Source organism: Pseudophryne corroboree, chromosome 3 (assembly GCF_028390025.1).
Source record: "Pseudophryne corroboree isolate aPseCor3 chromosome 3, aPseCor3.hap2, whole genome shotgun sequence".
Taxonomy (NCBI): Eukaryota; Metazoa; Chordata; class Amphibia; order Anura; family Myobatrachidae; genus Pseudophryne; species Pseudophryne corroboree.
The window spans coordinates 737,249,680-737,267,028 of record NC_086446.1 but is presented as its reverse complement, the minus strand read 5'-3'; the positions used below and the strand labels follow the sequence as shown (position 1 = coordinate 737,267,028).

General features: G+C 48.5%; 1 protein-coding gene across 2 annotated transcripts in view; it reads left to right on the top strand.

Annotated features, from left to right (window-relative positions):
* The window catches only part of FANK1 (fibronectin type III and ankyrin repeat domains 1), a 196,009-nt gene that overhangs the window by 136,923 nt on the left and 41,737 nt on the right, over nucleotides 1–17,349 (top strand). For both annotated transcript variants that reach the window (XM_063962235.1, XM_063962234.1), the window contains exon 4: nucleotides 4,041–4,122. In XM_063962235.1, coding sequence (XP_063818305.1) covers nucleotides 4,041–4,122 — 82 coding nt within the window. The remainder of the gene's footprint in view (nucleotides 1–4,040; nucleotides 4,123–17,349) is intronic.

Below are 17,349 nucleotides of genomic sequence, written 5' to 3'. Positions count from 1 at the left end.
TTGGAAGGGCCATCCTGCGTGACACTGCAGTGCCACTCCTAGATGGGCCAGGTGTTTGTGTCAGCCACTAGGGTCGGTTAGCTTAGTCATCCAGCGACCTCGGTGCAAATTTTAGGACTAAAAATAATATTGTGAGGTGTGAGGTATTCAGAATAGACTGAAAATGAGTGGAAATTATGGTTTTTGAGGTTAATAATACTTTGGGATCAAAATGACCCCCAAATTCTATGATTTAAGCTGTTTTTTAGGGTTTTTTGAAAAAAACACCCGAATCCAAAACACACCCGAATCCGACAAAAAAAATTCGGTGAGGTTTTGCCAAAACGCGGTCGAACCCAAAACACGGCCGCGGAACCGAACCCAAAACCAAAACACAAAACCCGAAAAATTTCAAGTGCACATCCCTAGTATAATCCCCATGGTCCTTTCGGAGTCCCCAGCATCCACTAGGACGTTAGAGAAAATAAGAATTTACTTACCGATAATTCTATTTCTCATAGTCCGTAGTGGATGCTGGGCGCCCATCCCAAGTGCGGTTTGTCTGCATTACTTGTACATAGTTATTGTTACAAAAATCGGGTTATTGTTGTTGTGAGCCATCTTTTCAGAGGCTCCTTCTGTTATCATGCTGTTAACTGGGTTCAGATCACAAGTTGTACGGTGTGATTGATGTGGCTGGTATGAGTCTTACCCGGGATTCAAAATCCTTCCTTATTGTGTACGCTCGTCCGGGCACAGTATCCTAACTGAGGCTTGGAGGAGGGTCATAGGGGGAGGAGCCAGTGCACACCAGCTAGTCCTAAAGCTTTTACTTTGTGCCCAGTCTCCTGTGGAGCCGCTATTCCCCATGGTCCTTTCGGAGTCCCCAGCATCCACTACGGACTATGAGAAATAGAATTATCGGTAAGTAAATTCTTATTATTAATGCATTTATACACATGACACACATAATGCACCTTGAACATATGCCCAAACACTACTGCACAACCAACCCACCTGTACACAGCACTCACACAAGCAACTTCTGCTGATTAAAATGATGGGGGTCATTCCGAGTTGTTCGCTCGCAAGCTGCTTTTAGCAGCTTTGCACACGCTAAGCCGCCGCCTACTGGGAGTGAATCTTAGCTTATCAAAATTGCGATCGAAAGATTAGCAAAATTGCGAATAGACACTTCTTAGCAGTTTCTGAGTAGCTCCACACTTACTCGGCATCTGCGATCAGTTCAGTGCTTGTCGTTCCTGGTTTGACGTCACAAACACACCCAGCGTTCTCCCAGACACTCCTCCGTTTCTCCAGCCACTCCCGCGTTTTTCCCAGAAACTGTAGCGTTTTTTTTGCAAACACCCATAAAACGGCCTGTTTCCGCCCAGAAACACCCACTTCCTGTCAATCACATTACGATCACCAGAACGAAGAAAAAACCTCGTAATGCCGTGAGTAAAATACCTAACTGCATAGCAAATTTACTTGGCGCAGTCGCACTGCGGACATTGCGCATGCGCATTAGCGACTAATCGCTCCGTTGCGAGAAAAAAATAATGAGCGAACAACTCGGAATGACCCCCGATATGCGGCATGCCTATATTCTGTGTGTGACTGTGTCTGTATCTGCATATGAAATGCTATGTTACAGTGATTTCCAGGAATACACTGTAATGTAGCATTTAGTATGCAGATACAGCCGCAGTCACACACAGAAAATAGGCATGCCGCATATCATTTTAATCAGTAAAAGCTGCTTGTGCCCGTAGGCATACCAAATGCCCTAGACGTTTGCCTATGCCTAGGGCTGCCTATGACTAAAAACAGCATTTTGGTAAATATACCCCCTAGGGACAGGGGCGGATCTAGACTTCTCCTATATGGGGGCAGTTTTAAATTTAATCCGGACTCCTCCCCCGTCCAGTCCACTAGGCCCTAGTGGTACACCATACATACACTACTAACACATACACAGACACTAGTGATACACCATACATACAGTACTAATACACACACAGACACTAGTGATACACCATAAATACACACACTAGTGATCCACCATACATACACTACTAACACACAGAGACACTAGTGATACACCATACATACACACACACTAGTGATGCACCATACATACACTACTAACACACAGAGACACTAGTGATACACACACACACACACACACACACACACACACACACACACACACACACACACACACACACACACACACACGTGATACACCATACATAGATTACTAACATACACAGACACTAGTAATAAACCATACATACACTACTAACACATACACAGACACTAGTGATCCACCATACATACACTACTAACACACACAGACACTAGTGATACACCATACATACACTACTAACACACACAGACAATAGTGATACACAGCACACACAACTCCTAGTAACACTCCATGCACATACAGACACTAGTGATGCACCATACAGTACATACATAGACACAATAGGATAGAGTCCTGTCCACTCTGTCCGCTCTCTCCAAACCAGTCAATCGCCTCCCATTCTCTCCCCGCCCCTCACCTATCGGCATCCTCGTGGTTCCCAGTCGGTGCTCCGAGGTAGTCAGACATGGCAGCGGTGGCAGCTCCTCCGCAGTTGAAGGAGCGAACAAGGCCGCGGCACGCAGAGAGTTGTGCTGCGGCTGCCACTGGTAGCAGGGGCCGGGGCACACTGGGTGGTTCCATCCAGCGCCGTCTCAGCTGCCCTGACTCAATGCTGCCAGGTCCAGGCCTTTGCTCGCAGATCCCTGGCCTCTGCTGCCCGCGGGAACAACAAGTTAGCGGGACTGGGTCGCTGTGTTACGGGGGGTGATCGCCCTCATCGCCCCCTGCTTGATCCGCCACTGCCTGGGGGCTGTTTCAGAGTTGCATGGATCTCACGTTTTTTTGCAACGACACGTACGTAAGAACTGGTTGCATGCATCTACTAGCAATTTATTTGCATCTCAGTTGATATTGAATTGGCGTAACTGGGTGTCAGTATTGAGTTCACACGTAGGATAAGTATGCCGTGGGCATGGTGGCAGTATTGCAGGCTATTTAATAGAACTTTTGTAGATTTCTGTCTTATTTCAGATAGAATGCGCGCTGATTGTGATGACAGATACTTTCACCAGCGGATGTATAGGGGGCGGTAATCACAGGTAAAGATCAGCATATATTTCCGAATACATAAAGCATGTACATCTGACTTGTGTACATTTCTCTATTACTCTATTGCTGGTTCTTACAGCAACCCGAATGTATATGAAATGATAAGGATTTATGTCACCCCGGTGGTAAGATTATGTGAGGACATGGCTGGGTAGGGTGCGGTAAGTCCATAGAAATCTGATTAGTTTATTCTGTATGATGTTTAGGATAAGGACTGAAAATAATAAGATGTCACATGGCAATATGAGGATCAGGAGAACCTGTGTAATGTGGAGGACAGTGTATATGAGGATCAGGAGAACCTGTGTAATGTGGAGGACAGTGTATATGAGGATCAGGAGAACCTGTGTAATGTGGAGGACAGTGTATATTAGGATCAGGAGAACCTGTGTAATGTGGGGGACAGTGTGTATATGAGGATCAGGAGAACCTGTGTAATGTGGAGGACAGTGTATATGAGGATCAGGAGAACCTGTGTAATGTGGAGGACAGTGTATATTAGGATCAGGAGAACCTGTGTAATGTGGAGGACAGTGTATATGAGGATCAGGAGAACCTGTGTAATGTGGAGGACAGTGTATATGAGGATCAGGAGAACCTGTGTAATGTGGAGGACAGTGTATATGAGGATCAGGAGAACCTGTGTAATGTGGAGGACAGTGTATATTAGGATCAGGAGAACCTGTGTAATGTGGGGGACAGTGTGTATATGAGGATCAGGAGAACCTGTGTAATGTGGAGGACAGTGTATATTAGGATCAGGAGAACCTGTGTAATGTGGAGGACAGTGTATTTTATTGTCTCTTGTTCAGTAGTTATCAAAATCCAAATTTTTTTTCTCCAATGTCTTGGCTTATAGGAGAACCAATGAACGGAGCACATTTCCATCGAGCTGTGAATATGAATGATGAAGCTGCTGTCATCAACATACTTCAGACCGGGTCAGTAATCCTGTGTGTATTTCATGCAGAAAGTTGTTATAATAAACAGAATAGATGATACTGTCCATTGAGACAGCGGCCAAGGAGACAGTACAGTATCAAAGAGAACATTACCAGGGCTGGGTATTAGAGTTACCAGGGCTGGGTATTAGGGTTACCAGGGCTGGGTATTAGAGTTACCAGGGCTGGGTATTAGAGTTACCAGGGCTGGGTATTAGAGTTACCAGGGCTGGGTTATAGAGTTACCAGGGCTGGGTTATAGAGTTTCCTGGCTTGGGTATTAGAGTTTCCTGGCTTGGGTATTAGAGTTTCCTGGCTTGGGTATTAGAGCTTCCTGGCTTGGGTATTAGAGTTACAAGGGCTGGGTACTAGAGTTACCAGGGCTGGGTACTAGAGTTACCTGGCTTGGGTATTAGACAGTGATGTGCGATGGGGTGAGGCAGAGCCTTTCTTGTCACACTAACGTATGTACCAGTGGTTTGACTATATAAAGTATATGAAAAAATAGGATTTTAATACCTACCGGTAAATCCTTTTCTCCTAGTCCATAGGGATATTGGGGAGAACTAGTACGATGGGTATAGACGGGGTCCAAAGGAGCCAGTGCACTTTAAATTTCTTCAACTGGGTGTGCTGGCTCCTCCCCTCTATGCCTCCTCCTACAGGTCAGTTATCGGTAAAAACGTGCCCGAAGGAGAAAGGACATATATAAGAAAAGGAACAAGATAACAAAAGGTGGTGAGATTTACAAACCAGCACACCACAACCATACAACAACCAGCAACGTCTGGTAACAAAAACAGTAACAGCTGAACAGGTAACTACAGAACAAGAACCTTCAGAAAAGTCAATGCACTGAGGCGGGCGCCCAATATCCCTTATGGACTACGAGAAAAGGATTTACTGGTAGGTATTAAAATCCTATTTTCTCTAGCATCCACAAGGGATATTGGGGAGAATTAGTACGATGGGGACGTCCCAAAGCATCCAGAATGGGCGGGATCGGGCGGAGACTGCTGCAGCACCGCCTGCCCAAACTGGGTATCCTCTTTGGCCAGGGTATCAAATTTGTAGAATTTCACAAGTGTTCTTCCCCGACCAGGTAGCAGCTCGGCATAGTTGCAGGTCCGAGACTCCACAGGCAGCCGCCCAGGAAGAACCCACTGATCTTGTAGAGTGGGCCTTTAGAGACTTAGGAACAGGTAAGGCTGCCGACACATAGGTCTGTTGGATAGTAAACCTAATCCAATGAACAATGGTCTGCTTTGAAGCAGGACAACCCTTTTTCTGCACATCATAAAGCACGAACAAATAATCCGTCTTTCTGACCCGAGCTGTGCGCCTGACATAGATCTTCAAAGCATGCACAACATCCAAAGTCTCCTGAGGAGCAGAAGCGTCAGAACTGGACGGGACCACAATAGGTTGATTCAGGTGGAACGCAGAGACAACCTTCGGCAGGAACTGCTGTCTAGTCCGGAGCTCTGCTCTGTCCTCATGAAAGACCAAGGGATTTATTGACTAAGATTCGTGTTTCAGGCGATTTGGTGGGTGTTTAATCTCGATTTTTATCGGACGTATTTTACTGCAACTTTTTGAATTCATGTACGCAAATTTACTAAGCTGCCGAGTTTTCTGTTTTCGTATTTTCCGATGTCGATGTGATTCGGGTGTGGTATGGAAGGTAGATAGTAACTAGGTCGGCAGTGTCTAGGTCGACCACTGTTGGTCGAAAGTAACTAGGTCGACAGGGTCTTTAGGTCGACATGGTCTAGGTCGACAGGTCAAAAGGTTGACATGAGTTTTTTAATGTTTTTTGGGTGTCGTTTTATTCGTAGAGTGACCGGGAACCCCAATTAGTGCACCGTGTCCCCTGTCAATCAGGCAGAGAGCAGCAGCTAGAATGGAGGAGAGCGCTCCTCCATTCTAGCCTATGATGGGAACTTTGCTGTCTGTGGTTACCCGCAAAGTTAATTGGGGCCACCCACAAGAGTGACCCCAATTAACTTTGCGGTTAACCGCAGACCGCAAAGTTCCCATTATAGACTAGAATGGAAGAGCACTCTCCTCCATTCTGGTCGCTGCGCTCCGCCTGATTGACAGGCAAGGAGCACACAGCCAATCAGGAGAGCGTCATGACGTGGCACTCCCTGATTGGCTGGCAGGATCTCCAGTGACAGTAGTCACGGGGGGTCCTGGCATTTGGAAAAAGGGGTTTCATGTGTAAACATGGAACCCCTTTAGTGCGAGGGTTTGGGTTTTGTCATTTTTTTTTTTTAACACCCTGGATCCTACATGGACTGAAGAGGACCGAACTTCACCGGATAATAGGCAAGTATTTTGGGCATTTTTTAACAGGTCCACCATGGATTCTACTGGACAAGGGGACCGAGGGGCTATGTGGGACAATAGGTAAGTATGTGAATGTGTAAGTGTGCATGTATGTTAATTAAAGCTTTACTTTCACGGTGTGTGTGTGTGTTGTGTTTTTTTGGGGGGTATTTTTTTTTTGTAGTAGAACTACAGGTACCAGCGGGCCCGTTATTTCCCCGCATGCTGGTACATGTGGTTCTCCAAATACCAGCTTGCGGGGGAGGATTGCTGGGACTTGTAGTTCTACCACTATAAACAATATTTTTTTTTACACAAAGGCTATCAGCCTCCCATCCACCGCCCACGGATGGGGGGGACAGCCTCGGGCTTCACCCCTGGCCCTTGGGTGGCTGGAGGGGGGGACCCCTTGATTTAAGGGGTCCCCACTCCTCCAGGGAACCCCGGCCAGGGGTGACTAGTTGGGGTGGTAATGCTACGGCCGTAGGGACCTATATAAAAGTGTCCCCCGGCTGTGGCATTATGTCTCTGGCTAGTGGAGCCCGGTGCTGGTTTAAAAAATATGGGGGACCCCCACATCTTTTGTTCCCCGTATTTTTTGAACCAGGAATGGATGCAGAGCCCAGTGCTGGTTGTATAAATAAGGGGTAACCCCAGTAATTTTCCCCCCTGTATTTTTACAACCAGGACCAGCTCAAAGAGCCCGAGGCTGGTTATGCTTAGGAGGGGGGACCCCACGCAATTTTTTTTCTTTGATTTTTAAGGAAAACAGACCCTTTCTCACAGATAAACATGCACGGATCTCACTGATCCGTACATGACTATCCAAACACGCCAGGAAAAAGCAGGTCTATTTTTTTGCTGCTTTTTTTTACGATTTGCAAAAAAATACGACCACAATTGAACATTCACTGACAAACATCAAAATCCGAATGAATAGTAAATCACTGTGTTGTATGAACAAACAGCCACGTTTGACCGATGGTCTATTCATTCGTATTTTTGCCCTCTGCCGTGAAAACCATTATGAATAGCCCCAACACTGCCGAGATTTGTGCTTAGTAAATTCCCGTGTTGACACTTTGAAAAAAAAAAAAAACTCGGACAAAATCGGGACTTTAGTAAATAAACCCCCAGGTAGGGACTTTTACACTATAAGCAGAGCCGTAACTAGGTGTGTGCGGAAGGGGCGTTGCACACAGCGCAGTGTCTCTGTGAGCGCACCATCCGCATCCACACTTTGGCCTCCTAAGCTGCAGTGCTGCCCGCTGTAGTGCACTGTAGTGTACATTAGTAGCACTGCGCCCGGCTCCTACCCTGCCGGAGGCAGCGCTGCTAATATACAGTACCGTAGTTACAAAGAGTCTGTGTCTGTGCAGGGGCGGAAGTCCCGGAGTCCATGCAGTTGGTTACCGCCGGGAGCCTCCAGCAGAGAAGAGGCACCTGCTCCATTGCCGCCAGCCAGTTACATTCACTGGCCGCCCCCAGACAACCCCGCTGTACACTGTGTACAGCTTCCGCCCCAGACAACACTAGTCTGGCCGCACCGCTCCCTAGTCCCGTATCCTGACAATACGGCTGGCCGGCTCCCGCCCCCACACTACTCCGGCTGCCCTGCTCGCACCGCGACACCCCCGCTGGCTATCGCCTCCTGACACCCCGGCTGGCCGGCTCCCACACGCAGCAGCAGGTTCAGCAGCGGAGCGGCAGCTGCATGAAGAGCTGGTAAGAAGATGGGACTGACAGGGGAGAGTGACGGGGTAGGGAGAGATTGAATATCTGTGGCTGTGTTTGTATAACTATATATATTGATGAGTGTGTGTATATGTATACATGTGGATGTTTGTGTGTGGCTGTGTGTGTGTACATATACAGCATGTGGTTGTGTGTGTGTGTGTATATGTATATATGTGGCTATGTGTGTTTATATGTGGCTGTGTATGTGTGTGTGTGTGTACACAGTATATGTTATATGTGAGTGTGTTTGTGTGTTTTATATGTGGCTGTGTGCAGGGCCGTTCTCCCTTACATGTCTCTTCCCTCCCAATGCCTCTCCCCACCCCATTCCCTCCCCTCCCCATGCCTCTTCCCTCCCCTCCCCATGCCTCTTCCCCCCCATCCCTCCCCTCCCCATGCCTCTTCCCCCCCTTCCCTCCCCTCCCCATGCCTCTCCCCCCTCCCCATGCCGTAATGTGTAAAAAGGGGGACGCTGTCTACCATAATGTGTAAAAAAGGGGGCGCTGTCTACTGTAATGTGTAAAAAGGGGACACTGTTTGCCGTAATGTGTAAAAAGGGGGACGCAGTCTGCTGTAATGTGTAAGAAGGGGGACGCTGTCTGTCGTAATGTGAAAAAAGGGGACGCTTTCTGCCGTAATGTGTAAAAAGGGGGGACGCTGTCTGCCGTAATGTGTAAAAAGAGGGGACGCTGTCTGCCGTAATGTGTAAAAAGGTGGACGCTGTCTGCCGTAATGTGTAAAAAGGTGGACGCTGTCTGCCGTAATGTGTAAAAAGGGGGACGCTGTCTGCCGTAATGTGTAAAAGGGGCTCTACCTGGTGTAGTGGCGCTACTGAGCAGCGTAATTTGAATGATGAAGACTACTATAATATGTAATATGAATTGGTATTATTGTGTGGCCACGCTCCTTCCCCATGAAGCCAAGCCCCTATATTTTTTGTGCGCGCCTACCTTATGTTTTGCATAAGGGGGGGGCGCTGATGCCCTATCTTGCACACAGCGCTAAAACGTCTAGTTACAGCACTGACTATAAGGCCCCCAATTCCGAGACACGTCGAGAAGAAGCCAGGGCCAGTAACATCGCCGTCTTCCACGTGAAGTACGTGTCTTCTACCGTCATCAGAGGTTCAAACCAGGAGGACTGTAGAAAATTCAACACAACATCCAAATCCCAGGGTGCTGTAGGTGGCACAAAAGGTGGTTGTATGTGGAGTACCCCTTGCAAAAAGGTCTAAACTTCTGGCAATGCTGCCAATTTCTTCTGGAAGAAATTGGAGAGGGCTGAAATCTGGACCTTAATGGAACCCAGACGTAAGCCCTTATCCACACCAGCCTACAGGAAACGTAGGAAACGTCCCAAGAGAAATTCAACAGGCGGATACATGCGTTCCTCGCACCAAGAGACATATCGCCTCCAGATGTGATGATAATGTTTTGACATCACAGGTTTCCTGGCCTGAACCATGGTTGCAACCACCTTCTTGGAAAGGCCTTTGAGAGCTAGGATGTTCCGCTCAACCTCCATGCCGTCAAACGAAGACGCCGTAAGTCCGGGTAGATGAATTGTCCTTGTTGAAGAAGATCTCTTCTTAGTGTTAGAGGCCAGGGGTCTTGCCAATTCTACTTGCCAATCCAGGGCAAGTAGAATTGCCTAGACACCTTGATTCCTGATTTGCTTTAGCACTCGTGGGAGCAATGGGATCGGAGGAAACAGGTAAACCAGCCGGTATGGCCAAGGCGACGAAAGCACGTCCACTGCCATCGTTGAGGGTCCCTGGTCCGCGAGCAATACCAGGGAAGTTTCTTGTTGAGACGAGAAGCCATCATGTCTATTTGTGGGCAACCCCACCGGTCGATGAACTGCTGGAACACCAGATGGTGGAGCCCCCACTCCCCCGGGTGGAGATCGTGACGACTCAGGAAGTCCGCTTCCCAGTTGTCCACCCCCGGAATGAAGATAGCTGACATGGCTCTTACATCTCTTTCCGCTCAGAGCAGTATCTTTGACACCTCTCGCATGCAGGCTCTGCTTCTTATCCCTCCTTGCCGATTGATGTACGCTACTGCCATGGCGTTGTCCGACTGCACCTGGATTGCAAGATCCTTGAGCAGAGGAGAGGCTTGAAGTAGAGCATTGTAGATCGCCCGAAGTTCCAGAATGTTGATTGGAAGGAGGCTTTTGTGGGCTGACCACCTGCCCTGGAACTGCGCCCCTTGGGTGACAGCTCCCCATCCTCTCAGATTCACATCTGTCTTGAGGAGGTTCCAATTCTGAATTCCGAAACTCGGGCCCTCCAGGAGATTGGAGGACTGTAGCCACCACAGGAGGGAAATCCGGGCCTGAGGTGACAGATCCGGGCTACTTGCCCAGGATATCAATCTGAAACGTTCTGGCATGGAACATCCCATATTGGATCGCCTCGCAGGAGGCGACCATCTTTCCCAACAATCTTATGCAAAGATGGATGGACACTCGAGAAGGTCAGAGCACTATGCGGACCATTTCTTGAAGCATGTTCGCTTTTTTCACTGGTAGAAATACCTTCTGGGCTACAGTATCCAACAACATCCCCAGGAACAGGAGCCTCTGAGTGGGCTCCAGGTAGGACTTCTGTAAGTTGAGGATCCACCCGTGGTGCGACAGAAGATGGACGGTGTGGTCGATATGGAGCAACAAAAGTTCTCTGGATCTTGCCTTTATCAGAAGATCGTCCAGGTAAGGGACCACATTGACCCCATCTCAGCCATCACCTTTGTGAATATCCTCGGGGCAGTAGACAGACCGAACGGTAGGGCCTGGAACTGGAAGTGATCGTCCAGCAGGGCAAATCGTAGGTATGCCTGATGAGGCAGCCAAATCGGAATATGGAGGTAGGCGTCCTTGATATCCAAGGAGACCATAAATTCCCGGTCTTCCAGACCCGCAATCACTGCTCGCATGATTCCATTTTGAACTTGAACACCCTCAAATACGGATTCAAAGACTTCAGATTCAAAATGGGCCTTACTAAACTGTCTGGTTTCGGTACCATGAATAGGTTTGAGTAAAACCCCTTGCCGCGTTGCGGCAGTGGTACTGAAACAATGACGTGGGACTGGACCAACTTTTGGATAGCCAGTTGCAACGTAACTTGCATATCCTCCAAAGCTGGTAAGCCTGATTTGAAATATCGTTGGGGGGGAGTACTGTCGAACTACAGCTTGTAGCCTTGAGAAACGAGCTCTCTGACCCAGGCATCCTGGCAGGAATTCTCCCAGACGCGGCTGAAGTGACGCAGTCGAGCTCCCACCTCGAGATCCCCTCAGGGTGGGTGGGCACCGTCATGCTGAGGCCTTAGTGGAAGCAGAACCGGTCGACTGTTCCTCAGAACTGGTGCTTGCAGGTTTTCTGGACTTACCTCTGGTGCCTCTGATCGCATTGGAGGCACCTCTGGCCTTCAAGCGAAATCTGTGCGACCGAGAGGACCGAACAGACAGCCCCGGATAAGGGCATCTTGCCGGCGGGGCCCCAGAGGGGAGAAACTTGGATTTTCCAGCCGTAGCCTTGGAAATCCAGGTATCCAACTCAACCCCAAAAAGCCATTCCCCAAAAAAGGGGAGAGATTCCACACTACGTTTGGATTCTGCGTCCGCAATCCACTAACGCAACCACAAGGCCCTGCGTGCCGACTCCGCCATGGCTGACATCCTAGCATTAATATTCCCCATATCCTTGAGGGAATCGCAGAGGACCCACGTAGTGTCCTGAATGTGCTTCAATATAGTGACCATAGTAACTAAGGGCATATCCCCCGAGAGACCCCCTGGATTTGAATGGCCCAAGAATGAATAGCATGGGTCATCCAGCAACCTGCAATAACCGGTCTTTGTAAAAAGTAAAAGTGTATATAGACTTTAGGGTAGTTTCTATCTTCCGATCCCCTGGTTCCTTCATGGAAAAGGAGCCCGGGGTAGGTAGCACCGCCTTCTTAGACAGGCGAGAGATGGAGACATCCACCCCAGGGGGTTCCTCCCAAAATTTTCTACCTTCAGGAGGAAATGGGAAAGTGCGCAAAAACTTTTTGGACACTTGGAATTTTTTGTCTGGATTTTTCGAGGCCTGTTTGAATAAGTCATCTAACTCTGGAGAATCAGGGAAAGTGACATTGGGCTTATTTTGCACAAAGAAAAATGACTGCTGTGAAGCAGTGTCCTCTAGAGGGAGCTGCAACACATCCCTTATAGCCAAAATGAGGGGTTCAATACCCTGAGTAGAATCGGGATCGCCACTAACGGGGTCCGGGTCATCCCCATCATCCGGTATATTATCATCTGTATCAGACAGAAGTGCAGGTAAACCACGCTTCTGGGGACCTGCATGAGGGGGGACCTGTGCGTCAGCCCTAGCAGCTAAATCTGCCACAGCTTGTTGTAGTAGCTGAGTTTTCTGCACATTTGCAGTGAGTTGAGATGACATATCAGACATCATGGTTTTAAGAGACCCTAACCAGTGGGGCTCTGTACCCTCTCCCCCAGCCTCTTCACTAAGTTGGGACGATTGACTACATTGCTCACAGGAGACAGAGTCACACAGTAAACACTATCAAATACAGTCCTAATTAGACACAGGACAGTGTACACAAGCGGCTCTCCCCCTTTTTCTACACCCTGTACCAGTTTCCAGCGTGTCTGTGAGGCAGGAAGCGCTGAGTGTGTGCTGCTGATGGCTTCTGTAAGCAGAGGAAGGCGCCAAAAACACCCTGGTCCCGCTCTGAGGAAGCTCCGCCCCCTCAATGGCGCCAGAGCTAAGCATATTATTTATACTGTCAAAGTCTCCAAACAGTCTAAAACCTCACACAAGTGCTCAGTTCTGCATTTTTGTGCCAGTTTACACACAGGGAATTTTAGCGGGACCCCCCAGGGAGGGTCTCGTACGCCGCGCCTGTGGTCTGCCGCACCTTGAAGCCCCGATGAACAAACAGCCCCTCAGGACAGCGGTACTGCAGCGGGGAAGCAGCTCTGCACCTCGTAAGGCCAGTGACGCCCCCCCCTTCTCCCCCATAACTCCCACGGTGCAGGTATGCTGGTGCCCAGACCCCATACCGAAAAAAAATAAAAGTTTTAAATTAAATTGAAGAAAACTCTCTGGAGCTGTAGAGATGTGCATCCCCTCCTAAGGGCACTTTTTTTCTAAACTGCCTGTGGGAGGGGGCATAGAGGGGAGGAGCCAGCACACCCAGTTGAAGAAATTTAAAGTGCACCGACTCCTTTGGACCCTTTCTATACCCATCGTACTAGTTTCCCCCAATATCCCTTATGGATGCTAGAGAAATACAAAGAATCTATTAGAAATATCTTCTTTATATTATTGTAATTATTTTTAAAGTCAAAACTCTGGAGAAAGTCTATGGCAGGTGAGGCAGTGCCCCCTCTGTCTATCTTTCCCACACATCTCTGATCAACACCAAATTTCCAACAGTATATACTGCTGCACCTGTGTATAATGCCCGCATGTATATGCTGCTGCACCTGTGTATAATGCCCACATTTATATTCTGCTGCACCTGTGTATAATGCTCACATGCACCCTTGGGCTCATATATTGCATGTAAATCTGGCTCTGGTACTAGCCAGTGCCTCCTCAGCCATTTACCTCACGACACGTCCCTTAGAGTGGCTGTGTGTTAGCTTTACCATGGCTGGGTACTAGAGCCCGGGCATAGTGCACATGCGGAATGTGCATTACTGAAATCTTCCTCTAGGTTCCCACAAATTGCAAAACAAAACCCTAAACATTTATAGTGCACCATTCGCCTGCATACAGTGCTAGCAGTTGGGCTGATATAATCTATGTGATTGGTCAGTTTATCATCTAACTTGGATCTAGTGGCATCAGAACGTGTGTGATGTCCCCAAACAACCCAGATGCCCAATAATAATCTGATCAGAAGTGACTGTATCTTTATCATACATGTGGGAGTTTGGAGATAACCACTTTGTGTGCAGTTATTTACTGACTATACTAACTGTGACCCTGGAGCACCTCGTCTGCTTGTGCAGCCAAATGGACAGAACTCTATCTCTTGATGCTTCAGCAACATTGACCCACGTGTGGCCGGCGTAGCATTATGGTAGTTTCAGATACCGACGTTGACAGATATGTGGACTGTGGAAGCCAGCTCACTGTTACAGTAAATGTAGCTGTTAATATATTGGTGCAGGGTACAAAATTATATACGTCCTCTTTGTATTGCTTGGGACAGAGAAAACAGTGTGTGACTATGTCACATGCGTATGCACCGAAATGCGCAGGCGCGTCGCACGGGTACAAAGCGGATCGTTGCTGTGCGATGGCTTTTATGAAGAATCCATTCGCACAGCCGATCGCAAGGTGATTGACAGGATGAGGGTGTTTGTGGGTGTCAACTGACCGTTTTCTGGGAGTGGTTGGAAAAATGCAGGCGTGTCCAAGCGTTTGCAGGGCGGGTGTCTGACGTCAATTCCGGTCCCGGACAGGCTGAAGTGATCGCAGCGGCTGAGTAAGTCCTGGGCAACTCAGAAACTGCACAAAGTTTATTTGTACTGCTCGGCTGCACATGCGTTCCCACACTTGCACAGCTAAAATACACTCCCCTGTAGACGGCGACTATCTGATCGCAGCGCTGCAAAATACTGCTAGCGGCCGATCAAGTCTGAATTACCCCCCATGTGCACTGCAGGGGGGGGGGGGGGCAGATATAACATGGGCAAAGAGAGTTAGATTTGGGTGGGGTCTGTTCAAACTGAAATCTAAATTGCAGTGTAAAAATAAAGCAGCCAGTATTTACTCTGCACAGAAACAATATAACCCACCCAAATCTAACTCTCTCTGAACATGTCTGCCACACCTGCAGTTCACATGGGGGGTCATTCCGAGTTGATCGCTCACTAGCAGTTTTTAGCAGCCGTGCAAACGCTATGCCGCCGCCCACTGGTGAGTGTAGTTTAGCTTAGCAGAAGTGCAAACGCATGTGCAGCCGAGCTCTGCAAAATTGGTTTATGCAGTTTCAGAGTAGCTCTGAACCTACTCAGCGCTTGTGATCACTTCAGCCTATTCGTGTCCGGATTTGACGTCATACACCAGTGAACGCCCAGCCACGCCTACGTTTTTTCAGACACGCCTGCGTTTTTGTAAACACTTCCTGAAAACGGTCAGTTGACACCCAGAAACGCCCCCTTCCTGTCAATCTTCTTGCGGCCGTCAGTGCGACTGAAAACTTTGCTACAACCTGTGCACAAACACAACAGGCTTTGTACCCGTACGACGCGCGTGCGCATTGCGGCCCATACGCACGTGCAGAAAAGCCGATTTTCAGCCTGATCGCTGCGCTGCGAACAAAGGCAGCTAGCGATCAACTCGGAATGACCCCCATGGTTTTGACCAACCGCTAACAAATTTGCTGCTACGATCAACTCTGAATTACCCCCATGGTCCGCTGAGATCTTACACCAGTTGGTTGGCTGATGAATCACACATCTCACTGTAAATAGCACCTATGAGTTGGCTTTAGGGGATACCGATGATTAATGTGGCTATTTTTAAGAAAAATAAACCATACAATCTTTTTGTTTGGTTTAAATACACTTTATTCCAGCATCTGGCACACAGTGCTTGTCGCGGCTCACCGGTCAGGTGGTTATTACACTTTTTCCATTGAAAAGCGATGGTTTTAGTTTGTGACGTGGAGAAATATACATACACTTTCAAATATTTAGCCGTAGAGTATGCACTAAACTGTGCTCCATCTGTAAGACAGCCCGCCTCCTGCGCTATAGCCCATGCCACACAGATTACTTGAAAACTCTCACAGTCCTTGGCCCAAATGTAATAGCCGTGATTATGGCGATTCAGCCTGTAGATTTAAAGCTGCGATAATTTAATAGGCAAAAATGGGTTCTATTTATCTTTTGAATGATTACTGCTTTAAATCTACGGCTAAATCACAGAAGGCGCGCCAATATCAGCAACTCACAGGCTATTATAAGATCACATTAAAAAGTGAAACTACCTAAAAATAAATAAATCCCAAAGCAGTTTGTATGGGTGTAGTAGGGTATGCCGGCGGTCGGGCTCCCGGCGACCAGCATACCGCCGCCGGAATCCCGACCACCGGCATACCGACAGCGTGGCGAGCGCAAATGAGCCCCTTGTGGGCTCGCTGCACTCGCCACGCTGCGGGCACGGTGGCACGCTATCTAATCTCCCTCCAGGGGGGTCGTGGAGCCCCAAGAGGGAGAAAAAGTGTCGGTATGCCGGCTGTCGGGATTCCGGCGCCGGTATACTGTGTGCCGGGATCCCGACAGCCGGCAAACTGAAGACCACCAATTTGTATGGAGCTATGGAGCCCTTGTTGCGCCATATTAGGAAACTTAATAATAAGTCAAACTGTGAATTGTTTGCAATGAATATTGGGGGTCATTCCGAGCCGTTCGCATGCAGTGGTTCTTCACTGCAGTGCGAACGGGTCGGGACTGTGGCTGCACGGTGCCCGCGAAGACGCCAGCGCAGAAAGTTATTGCAGCAGCGATCGCATGAAGACTTACAGGCGGGAGGCGTTCTGGGGCGTCACGTGACCGTTTTCAAGGCGTGGTGAGGCGAACGCAGGCGGATCCAGGTGTTAGGAGGGCGGATGTCTGACGTCAATCCCGGGACCTTCATTGCTGGATCCGTTGCACAGGGTAAGTAACTCTTACCCTGGTCTTGTTTTGCAGGAAACTTTTTTATCATAGCAGGGCTGCACAAGCGATCGCCGCCCTGCTATGCTAAAATACACTCCCCCATAGGCGGCGTCTAGTTGATCACATGAGCAGCAAAAAGTTGATATGTGCGATCAACTTGGAATGAGTGCCATTGCTAAATAGCATCTATAGGAATGTGCGTTACTGCAAATATAGGCAGACTGACACTTGTTGGGCAGAGCCCGAGGAAGCCTAAGCGGCTATTTCTCAGTGTCTTACAAAGGTGGAACTGCGACTTTTTCTCAGCTTTGTTCCATTTGAGTGTAAGCATTTAATTGCAGACACTCTGCTGTGAGACGCTGGCAAACAGAGCATCTATCTCTGTTAGCACACCCACACTTAAAGCAGTGCTTCCCAAACCCTGTCCTCAAGGCACACTAAAGGGCCAGGTTTTAAGGATATC